This window comes from Rhinopithecus bieti, unplaced genomic scaffold, assembly GCF_001698545.2.
Source record: "Rhinopithecus bieti isolate Rb0 unplaced genomic scaffold, ASM169854v2 scaffold_44774, whole genome shotgun sequence".
Lineage (NCBI taxonomy): Eukaryota > Metazoa > Chordata > Mammalia > Primates > Cercopithecidae > Rhinopithecus > Rhinopithecus bieti.
Genome location: NW_016819032.1, coordinates 227,383 through 238,619, shown reverse-complemented (window position 1 = coordinate 238,619; position 11,237 = coordinate 227,383). Strand labels below are relative to the sequence as shown.

General features: G+C 39.2%; 1 protein-coding gene across 1 annotated transcript in view; it reads right to left on the bottom strand.

Annotated features, from left to right (window-relative positions):
* The window catches only part of TRAPPC8 (trafficking protein particle complex subunit 8), a 116,572-nt gene that overhangs the window by 46,099 nt on the left and 59,236 nt on the right, over positions 1–11,237 (bottom strand). The window contains 2 exon segments of the mRNA XM_017858050.1: positions 462–570; positions 1,512–1,736. Coding sequence (XP_017713539.1) covers positions 462–570; positions 1,512–1,736 — 334 coding nt within the window.

Here is an 11,237-nt window from a genome sequence, read left to right as displayed (position 1 = left end):
AAAAAAAAAAAAAAAAAAAAAGTGCTATTCATTTTCTCTCTTTTTTTTTTCTTTTTTTTTCTTTTTGAGACAAAGTTTCACTCTGTCGCCCAGGATGGAGTGCGGTGTTGTGATCTTGGCTCACTGCAACCTCCGCCTCCCAGGTTCACGCCATTCTCCTACCTCAGCCTCTTGAGCAGCTGGGACTACAAGTGTGCGCTACCATGTCCAGTTAATTTTTTTGTATTTTTAGTCGAGACAGGGTTTCACCATGTTAGCCAGGATGGTCTCGATCTCCTGACCTCGTGATCTGCCAGCCTCAGCCTCCCAAAGTGCTGGGATTACAGGAATGAGCCAACCGCGCCTGGCTGAGCTATTAATTTTCAAATATTCAACTATACATGGTTTTTTAAATGGAGAAAGGAAAAAAAGGTTTTTTAAAATTGTCATTAGGTAATCAGGCTAAATAAAACTTCACTAACCATCTGCTGGTCGTCTGTCATGGCCAAAAAAAACCCGTGTTGCTGAACTGTTAATATATGGTAAAGGAAGCTGTGGCAAAGGACCATCTGGTGACAGCTGACTTACATTCTGAGAGAAATATAAAAGGGAACAAAAAAGGTAGTTTTTGTGAAAATGGTATTTTTGTTTCCTCATTTCTTAATACACAAGGCTTTAAAAAGATGTTAAGCAAGAATATTAAGATACATAATTACTAGTTTTATTTCACATATCAGTCATAAAATTTTACAACTCGGAAGAACTTCAGATATTTATTCTGTCTCAAAAGAATCTTACTGAGGCTACTCAGCTAATTATCTGGATGTTAAACGTGCAAAATTTATTTTAGTAAGCGTTTTACTTCTTATGACTCATTATAGCATCCTATCTGCCAAAATTCTAACCCATATAATTTCAAATTAATAAAGTCTAGACCCTAAGGGCAGTTATTTTCTGCAGGATAGATATACTATGCTCTATTCATAGGCCCTGGGAAAAGATTTACAACTTCCCAATTTTTCCATAAAACAATGCTTTATATGTTCTATCTGCTTGCCTCAGTGAAACAGTCCTTCTTCCTGTTCATTTTTTTGCATTGCATCATAATAGCCTGTCTACTTTCCACAGATCCATACCTCCTCATCTTTCACAAGGAAAAGAACATAGAATGTCCATCTCCAAAGGATGGTAAAGAGAACCCACTTAAAACCAACTGTAAAATCGGTTATGAGTCTATTAAAGCATGATGAATAAAGAATCCAGAAAACCCGTGGAATCTTTTTTTTTTTTTGAGATCCTAAGAACAGCCATAAATCAAGTATTCATTGTAATATTAAAATTCTCTTTTCAAGAACTGTGGAAGGGGCGATGTAACCAAGATCTATAGCCAAGAAGCCTAGCCTGCCACAGCTTGTTTATGACTGATAACTACATATATTCTAATAAAACTATCCTAAGATAAGGTAATAAATGAACACTTTTCACTAAAATACAGTTTTAATATCTACTCCTGAATGAAAATAAGCATTCACCTTGTAAACATAAAGATATTCTCTGAGGAAAGCCCCTTGTTGAGCAGCAGATTGTTTACTTTCATTGATTAAAATATGCCTAAAAGCAGACACAGCATTGTCCAGCTGTCTAAGAGTATAGGACTGGCGCCCAATAGTGAAGTTAATGTGATCCTCTGCAAGAGACCAGCCTTTTCCTTTGTAAACTTGCATGGCTTGACAATAACAGCGTAAAGCATGCTTTTTCTGTAAGAAAATAAACAAAATAATGTATTATACTCCAAATTTGTTTGAACTAGAAAAAACAAATACAAACACACACATAGAAACAATTAAGTAACTGGTTCTTCCTCTAAGGGAGACTGGCATAATGAAGAAAATAAAACTAACATTTATGATAATCCCTTCACAATTATATACGGCATGATACAGATTAAGTTACCTGAGCCATTTGTGTGTGTGTGTGTGTGTGTGTGTGTTAGAGAGGAGTAGGGTACATAAAGGAGGCTAAGGGAGACCAGACTGCTTTGACATCTGCCCACTACTTCTCTGAGCCACAATTTCGAAACGTAAACTACAGAGGAAAGAGCTTACTTCTCAACTTGACTTTATCTACCTCAAATTCTTTCTGGAAAAAAAGCCAAGGAATATGTAAACAAACTTCAACATCGAAAATGGTTAGATTTCACTAAAACTATGATAAAAAAATGTTTTCATACTCTAACTAGAAGCATGTTATGTCTTCAAACAGTTTCTTCATATTACGTAAAACATCAAACACATTTATCACACATTTTTCTTGCCTACGATCAAAGACTTACGTTGAATGTATGTGGCTACATATGCCAGAGGTACACATATGCCATAGTATTCCACAGCACAAAGTCTAATAATATACAAATAACAATTTGTATATTGTTATTAACAATTCACTTACTGGACCAACCACGCTGATCCCAGCCTGCCTGCCTGCCTGCCTGCCTGCCAGCCAGAACCCACTGGCCAGTCTTGTGACCACCGAAAGATTATACCTCACGCGGTTCAAATAAAGCAGTGGGCTAGGACAGCAGCACAGTAAACACTGCCTGGGCCAGACATTACTGCATCAGGTGCTACCACAGCCTCCTTTTTAAGGTGCTATTGCCAAGTGTCAGGGCATACTTCCTGGTGATCGGTGCATCTACTGCAGGACTTAAGAAGAGCAAGAGATTAATAATATACCAGAATGATATACAAGATGTGTGTTCAAAATGGAAAATTGCAAGGAATGTCAAAATCTTATGAGTATTGCAGTAAGAATGCAGTATTTGTGGCGATAAACATCATCAATGTCAAAAATCAAAAGAGGTACACAGAAAGACAGATTCTGAATGTTCTCACTCATATGTGGGAGCTAAAAAAGTGGATTTCATGAAGATAGAGAGTGGACTGGTGGTTACCAAAGGCCAGGGAGAGTCAGTGAAGGAGAATGAAGTTGATTAATGGGTACAAATATATGGTTTGATAGAAGAAATAAGAAGACCTAGTGTTAGATCATCAGGGTGGCTATAGTTTACAACAATCTACTCTACATTTCAAAATAGAGAATTTGAATGGCTCTAAGATGATGGATATCCCAAGTACACTGATTTGACCTTTATAAATTATATGAATGTATGAAATTATCATATATACCCCAAACTATGTATGTCTACTATGGATCAATTTTTTTCAAAGGAGAGTATTTTCTTCCAAGATCACTTACAGCTGGGAGGGGTGGCTCACGCCTGTAAGCCCAGCACTTTGGGAGGCTGAGGCGGGCAGATCATGAGGTCAGGAGATCGAGACCATCCTGGCTAAAACAGTGAAACCCCGTTTCTACTAAAACTACAAAAAATTAGCCAGGCATGGTGGCGGGCGCCTGAAGTCCCAGCTACTCGGGAGGCTGAGGCAGGAGAACTGCGTGAACCCGGGAGGCGGAGCCTGCAGCAAGTCAAGATTGCGCCACTGTACTCCAGCGTGGGTGACAGTGCGAGACTCGGTCTCAAAAAAAAAAAAACAAAATGATCACTTACTAGGGACCTCAAATGCCAGCTCTCCTCAGAAAGATCAAAGTAACTAATGGTCCAAACAGAAAACTGAAAAAAGACAGCCAGGATCAGATGAAGAACCCACGGAAAGAAACTAGAGTGCAGGAAAGGAAAACAACAAGAGTTTGGCAGGGATCGACCGCCGAGGAACACAAAACCCCACAGAAAGGGTAAGTGGGAGTACTTCTCTGCTGCCCTCTCCCCTCTGATCATCTGTTCACCATCCAACTGATGGCGAGTCCCTCTGCCCTCATGACCCAGGACAACACTAACAATGGCAGTTTGAGAACGTCCCAGGGACAAGGATGTGGGTGGCCAGCTCACACAGGCATGTCCACCCTCCTCTCAGGCCTGAACTGAGATAGTAGATACCACTGCCTTGCCCGGGAAATCTCTGCTCTTGAATCACCGCCGCATCACCAGATCCCTAACATATTCACAACTGCTGTGACATTAGCAAGTTAGGAGACCAGTGGATCCCCAGAGAAGGTGTGAGACCCATGGAGATGTAACCCCTAACTTAGGCTGCCCCTAGGGGAAGGGGGACTGCAGCCTGCCAAAGCCCCACCTTGAGACAAAGGTAATGCAAGCAAGCAACAATCGGCTGAAGTGGGCAGCCCCAGCGGCTGGAAATGAAAATGAAGAAGGGCTCATTTCCCGCCCACCCCATCCACTGTTGTGGACACAGGAGAGGTTCTCCCTGCTGGGAGCTGGCAGATGTATTCTTGGGGAAAGCACTTTTCATGCTTTTTGTGATGGCTCCATCCCAGTTAAAAATGAGCCCATGGCCAGGGTGGTGGCTCAAGCCTATAATCCCAGGCACTCTGGGAGGCCGAGGCAGCTGGATCACCTGAGGTTGGGAGTTCGAGACCAGCCTGACCAACATGGTGAAACCCTGTCTCTACTAAAAACACAAAATTAGCCAGACGTGGTGGTGCATGCCTGTAATCTCAGCTACTTGGGAGGCTGAGGTAGGAGAATCACTTGAACCCGGGAGGCAGAGGTTGCAGTGAGTTGAGATCGTGCCATTGCACTCCAGCCTGGGCAACAAGTGACAAAACTCTGTTTCCAAAAAAAAAAAAAATGATCCCATGTCAACTGGGCTTGCAGGAAGGGCAAGGCCCAGTTCCCCCTCCCCACAGAGAAGCATCTGGGCAACAGAAGGTGGACAAGCCGCAAAGTTGTTTACTCTGTACTACAGGAAGAAGTTCTACCCTGAACCCATTTTGGTGGTAGCTGCCCATTTTGGTGGAAGTGTACTCTGGCCAGGGCCCAGTGGACAAAGTCTACATGAACTGATGGTTGTGAGCCCTCTGACAGGGGCATGATAAGGAAGCTACTGTCTGCTCAGGATAAGTAACTGGTGCACCCCACCCAAAAAAGGATCAAATAATCTACAAAGTAAATATTATCAGACTAAGAACAGACTTCTCAGAAGAAACCTTACAAACAAAAGAGATTGGGGCCTGTTTTACCCTTCTTAATGACCAAAAAAAAAAACTGCTAGCCAAGAATTTTATAGCCTGCCAAACTAAGCTTTATAATTGAAGGAAAAAAGTCTTTCCCAGACAGGAAAATGCTAAAAAAAATTTGTCACCACCCGACCAGCTCTACAAGAAATGCTCAAAGGAGTTCTAAACATGGAAAAAGGACGATACCTGCTACCATAAAAGTACATGTAAGTACAAAGTTCAAAGATCCTATAAGGCAGTTATATAATTGGGACTACAAAGCAACTAACAACATTATGACAAGTACAAAGCCTCACTTACAATATTAACCTTGAACGAAAATAGCTTAATTGTTCCGCTCAAAAGATAAGATCCAAGCATATGCTACCTACAAGACCTAATAAGATAGACCTAATAAGACCTAGTAAGATAGGTCTTATTACACAGACCTATATTCTGTGTAATAAGACCCATAGGTTCAAAGTAAAGGGGTGGAGAAAGATCAATTATGCAAATGGAAAACAAAAAAGAGCAGGGGGTTGTTATACTTGTTATCAGATAAAACAGACTTTAAACCAACGACAGAAAAAAAAAAAAAGACAAAGAAGGGAATTATATAATGATAAAGAGTTCAATTCAACAAGAAGATTTAACTAGCCTAAACATATACACACTCAATACCAGAGCATACAATTTTATAAAACAAGTACTACTAGACCAAAGAAAAGACAAACAGCCATATAATAATACTGGGGGACTTCAACACCCCACTGACAACACTAGAAAGATCATCGAGGAAGAAGAAACTCTGGAATTAAATTGGACTCTTGACCAAATGGACCTAATAGACATCTACAGAACATTCCAACTGACAACCACAGGATATACATTTTTCTCATCTGCGCATGGAACATTCTCTGAAGTTGACCATATACTGAGTCACAAAGCAAGTCTCAATAAGTTCAAAAAAGTCAAAATCATTATCAAGGATCTTCTCAGACCATAGTGGAATAAAATTAGAAATCAATACCAAGAGGAACTCTCAAAACCATATGAGTACATGGAAACTAAAAAACTTGGTATTGAATGACTTTAGGGTAAACAATGAAATTAAGGCAGAAATTTAAAAAATTTTTGAAACAAATGAAAATAGGGACAGAGCATATCAATACTTCTGGGATACAGCAAAAGCAGCGTTAAGAAGAAAGTTTATAGCACTAAATGCTTATATCAAAAAGACAGATCTCAAATTAATAACTTAATGTCACACCTAAAGGAAACAGAAATAAGAACAAACCAAGCCAAGCTGGCAAAAGAAAAGAAATAAAGATCAGAGCAGATCTTAATTCTTTAAATGAAATCGAAACCAAAGAAATCATACAAAGTATCAACAAAATAAAAAGTTATTTGAAGACACAAACAAAACTGATGAGAATACTAGGCAAGATTAAGCAAGAAAAAGAAAAGATGATTTTAATAAGCACAATCAGATATGACAAATGTGACATCACAACTGATATCACAGAAATACAAAAGCTCCTCAGAGACTACTATGAACTCCTATACACACAACTAGAAAACCTAGAGCAAATGGAATAATTCCTAGAATCATAAGACCTCCCAAGAATGAATCAGGAAGAAACTCAAATCTTGAATAAGTCATTAACTAGTTACAAAATTCCATCAGTAATTAAAAAAAAAAAATCAACAAATGAAGCCCAAGATCAGCTGGATTCAAAGCCAAATTATACCATATGCACAAAGAAGAGCTGGTACCAATTTTGCTGAAACTATTCCAAAAAAAAAAAAATTTTGTATATATATATTAAGGAAGAAAGATTCCTCCTTAACTAATATCATCCTGATATCAAAATCTGGCAAGGGCATATACACAAAAAGAAAACAAATCAATACCCATGATTAACACAGATGCAAAAATCATCGATAAAATACTAGCAAACCAAATCCAGCTGGACATCAAAAAGTCAAATTAATCACAATCCAGTGGGTTTTATTCCAGAAATACAAGGATGGTTCAATATTTGCAAATCAATAAATGTTACTCACCACATAAAGAGAATTAAAAACCATATGATCATCTCAATAGATACAGAAAAAGCATTCAATAAAGTCCAAAATCCCTTCATGATAAAAACCCTTAACAAACTAAGTATTGTAAGAAACATACCTAAAAATAGTAAGACCTATATATGACAAACTCACAGCGAACATCATACCGAATGGGGAAAAGTGGAAAGCATTCCCCCTAAGAAGTGGAACAAGACAAGGATGTACACTCTGTACTCACACCACTCCTATTCAACATAGTATTAGAAGTCCTAGCCAGAGCAATCAGGCAAGAGAAAGAAAGAAAAAGCATACAAATAGGAAGAGGAAGTGAAATTATCTTTGTCCAATGATGACAAGATCCTACACCTAGAGAATCTAAAGGTTCCTCCTAAAGACACTAGTCGTTAGGATAAATGACTTCAGTAGTTTCATGACACAAATTTAATGCACAAAAATCAGTTGTGTTTCTATACAGTAATAAAATTAAAGATGAGAACCAAAAAAGAATTCAATCCGATTTACAACTGCCACACACACACAAAATAAAATACCTGGAATATATTTAACCAAGGAGGAAAAAGAACTACAAAACACTGATAAAAGAAAGTATAGGCACAAACAAGCAAGAAAAAATCCCATGCTCACGGACAAGGAGAAATCAATATAGTTAAAATAACTATAATGCCCAAAGCAATCTACAGATTCAACAAACTGTCTATCAAATAAATAATGTCATTTTTCACAGAATTCGAAAAAACTATTCTAAAATTCATATGGAACCAAAAAAGAGCCTGAGTAGCCAACAAAGTCCTAAGCAAAAACAAAGCCTGAGGCATCACATTCCCCAACTTCAAACTATACTATAAGGCTACAGTAACCAAAACAGCATGGTACTGGTACAAAAAATAGACACACGAAAAATGGAATAGAATACAGAACTCAGAAATAAAGCAGCATACCTGCAACCAACGGATCTTTAACTAAAGTCAACAAAAATAAGCAACGGGGAAAAGGACTCCCTATTCAATAAATGGTGCTGGGATAACTGGGCTAACCATATTCAGAAGAATGAAACTAGACCCCTACCTATCACCATATACAAAAAATTAACTGGAGATGGATTAAAGATTTAAAGACCTCAAACTATAAAAAAATCCTAGAAGAAATCGAAGGAAATACCCTTCTGGACATCAGCCTTGGCAAAAAAATTATGAATAAGTCCTCAAAAGCAGTGGCAACAAAAACAAAAATTGACAAGTGGTACCTAATTAAACTAACAAGCTTCTGCACAGCAAAAGAAACTATTGGCAGAATAAATAGCCTCTGAAATGTGAGAAAATACTTGCAAACTACACATCCGACAAAGGACTATTATCCAGAATCTAAAAGTAACTTAAATCAGGGGAAAAAAATCAAATAATCCCATTAAAAAGTGGGCAAAGGACATAAACAGACACTTCTCAAAAGACACACAATTGGCCATGAAAAAATGTGAAAACAATACTGAACATCACTAGAGAAATGTAAATCGAAACAATGAGATACCATCTCATACCAGTGTAGAATGGCTATTTTAAAAGGCTATGGAGAAAAGAGAACAGTTATACACTGTTGATGGGAATGTAAGTTAGTTCAGCCACTGTGGAAAGCAATTTGGAGGTTTCTCCAACAGATAAAACAAAACTACCATTCAACCAGTAATCCCATTACTAGGTATGTACCCAAAGAAAAGTAAATTGTTCTACCAAAAAGACACCTGTATTCTTATGTTCATCACAGCACTATTCACAGTAGTAAAAACATGAAATCAACCTATGGTGCCCATCAATGGTGAACTGGATAAAGAAAACGTGGCACATACACACCATGGAATATGACATGGCCATAAAAACGAATGGTATCATATCCTTTGCAGCAACATGGAGCTAGAGGCCATTATCATAAGGGAAATAAATCAGAAATAGAGAATCAAATATGAATGTTCTCACTTATAAGTGGGAGCTAAACAATGGGCATGCATGGACATAAAGATGGAAATAATAGACAAAGGGCACACCAAAAGGGGAGAGGGAGGAAGGGAAGGAAGTGAGGGTTGAAAAACAACCTACTGGGTAATATATTCACTATTTGGGTGATGGGTCAGTTCTCTGAGGCCTAAATCACAGCATTACACAACATACTCATGCAGCAAACCCAGACATGGACCTCCTGAATTTGTAATTATTTTTACTTTTATTTTTTTCGAGACGGAGTCTCGGTCTGTCACCCAGGTTGGAGTGAAGTGGCGCGATCTCGGCCTACTGCAACCTCTGCCTCCCGGGTTCAAGCAATTCTCCTGCCTCAGCCTGCCAAGTAGCTGGAATTACAGGGGCACACTATCATGCCTGGCTAATTGTTGTATTTTTAATAGATATGGGGTTTCACCATGTTGGCCAGACTGGTCTCGAACTCCTGAACTCATGATCCATCTGCCTCAGCCTCCCAAGGTGCTGGGATTACAGGCGTGAGTCACCGTGCCTGGCCTCTGTAACTATTGTTTTAAAAGAGAGGTACAGCCAGGCACAGTGGTTCCCGCCTGTAATCCCAGCACTTTGGGAGGCTGAGGTGGATGGATCATGAGTTCAGGAGTTCGAGACCAGCCTGGACAACATGGTGAAACTCCATCTCTATTAAAAATACAACAATTAGTCAGGTATGGTAGCATGCACCTGTAATCCCAGCTACTTGGGAGGCTGAGGCAGGAGAATCGTTTGAACCCGGGAGACGGAGGTTGCAGTGAGCCGAGATCATGCTACTACACTCTAGCCTAAGCAAAAGAGTGAGACTCCATCTCAGAAAAAAAAAAAGAGAGAGATAGATACAGACCACCTCTCAGTGCCAGCAACAGTATGTCTGACAGAAAAGATGACCAAAAAAGAAGGGATGGGAAATTGATGCTGACAAAACACACTATAAAAGTACACCCTGTAGAAAACAAAATAAGCAACAAAAACACCAAAGCAGTTATTCAATGTCAGTCACCACAAAAAGAAGATAGACAGTAGAGTGGGTAGCTCCCACTGTAACAGGGTAGAAGACTTCCCACATCACTACATCAAAATAAAATTCCAAAGAAAAAGGTCCAAGTTCCAGTCAATCACAATTCATGGAGACAGCTTTCCTCCAGACCTGGCTCTGAACTCACCAGGTACTAACCACCTGGCCATCACTGCCCAACTAATGAAAGAAGTGAACACTGATGAAGATGCTACATCAAAAGGATCAAATGTTTTCAAAAAAGAAAAGAAGACTGCAAAGTTGAAGGCTGATTTTTAATAACAGGAATCTCAAATAGAGACAAATTAACCAGACAGAAGAAATCCAAAAGTGGTAACAGTTCTAAAACCTAAAAGTTTTTAGACCTGCAGTTTAAAAACCAAGAGGAAGTCCTGAAACAAGCAAGCACCTGCTTTGTTCAAAGGCCAGAAGTATATGAACTCAGTAATACTAATGACTGTGAAAAACCAGCTGGGCGGTTGAGCGTGATGACTTAGGCCTGTAATCCTAGCACTTTGGGAGGCTGAGGCAGGTGGATCGCCCGAGGTCAGCAGTTCAATACCAGCCTGGGCAACACGGTGAAACTCCATCTCTACTAAAAATAGAAAAATTAGCTGGGCTTGATGGCAGACATCTGTAATCCCAGCTACTCGGGAGGCTGAGACAGGAGAATCGCTTGAACGTGGGAGGCAGAGGTTGCAGTGAGCCAAGATGGAGCCACTTCACTGCAGCCTGGGTGAAAGAGCGAAACTCCGCCAAAAAAACAAAAACAAAAAACAAAACAAGATGAGTGTTTCCAGAGCATTAGCATATGGAGTCATGGATAGAGTTAGAGGCTTTGTTATTATCTTGTAACTGGAAGCTATTTTACGAAATTTAATTTTGATGTGGTCATCCCTCTTTACACCACTGCACTGGCCTGAATGGAAATACCAGCGTGTGCTAAAACTACATGTGAGTGGATAATAAATGTGTATGTGTATTTATGTGTTTGTATATATTTATGATATAAGCACATTTTTATACAACTGGTTTGTTCTGTAGTGATACAGTTTGGTATTCTTTTCTTCTGGCCATCACTACACCCTATCACAAGCATAAGCAGCTATTTGGCATAAATT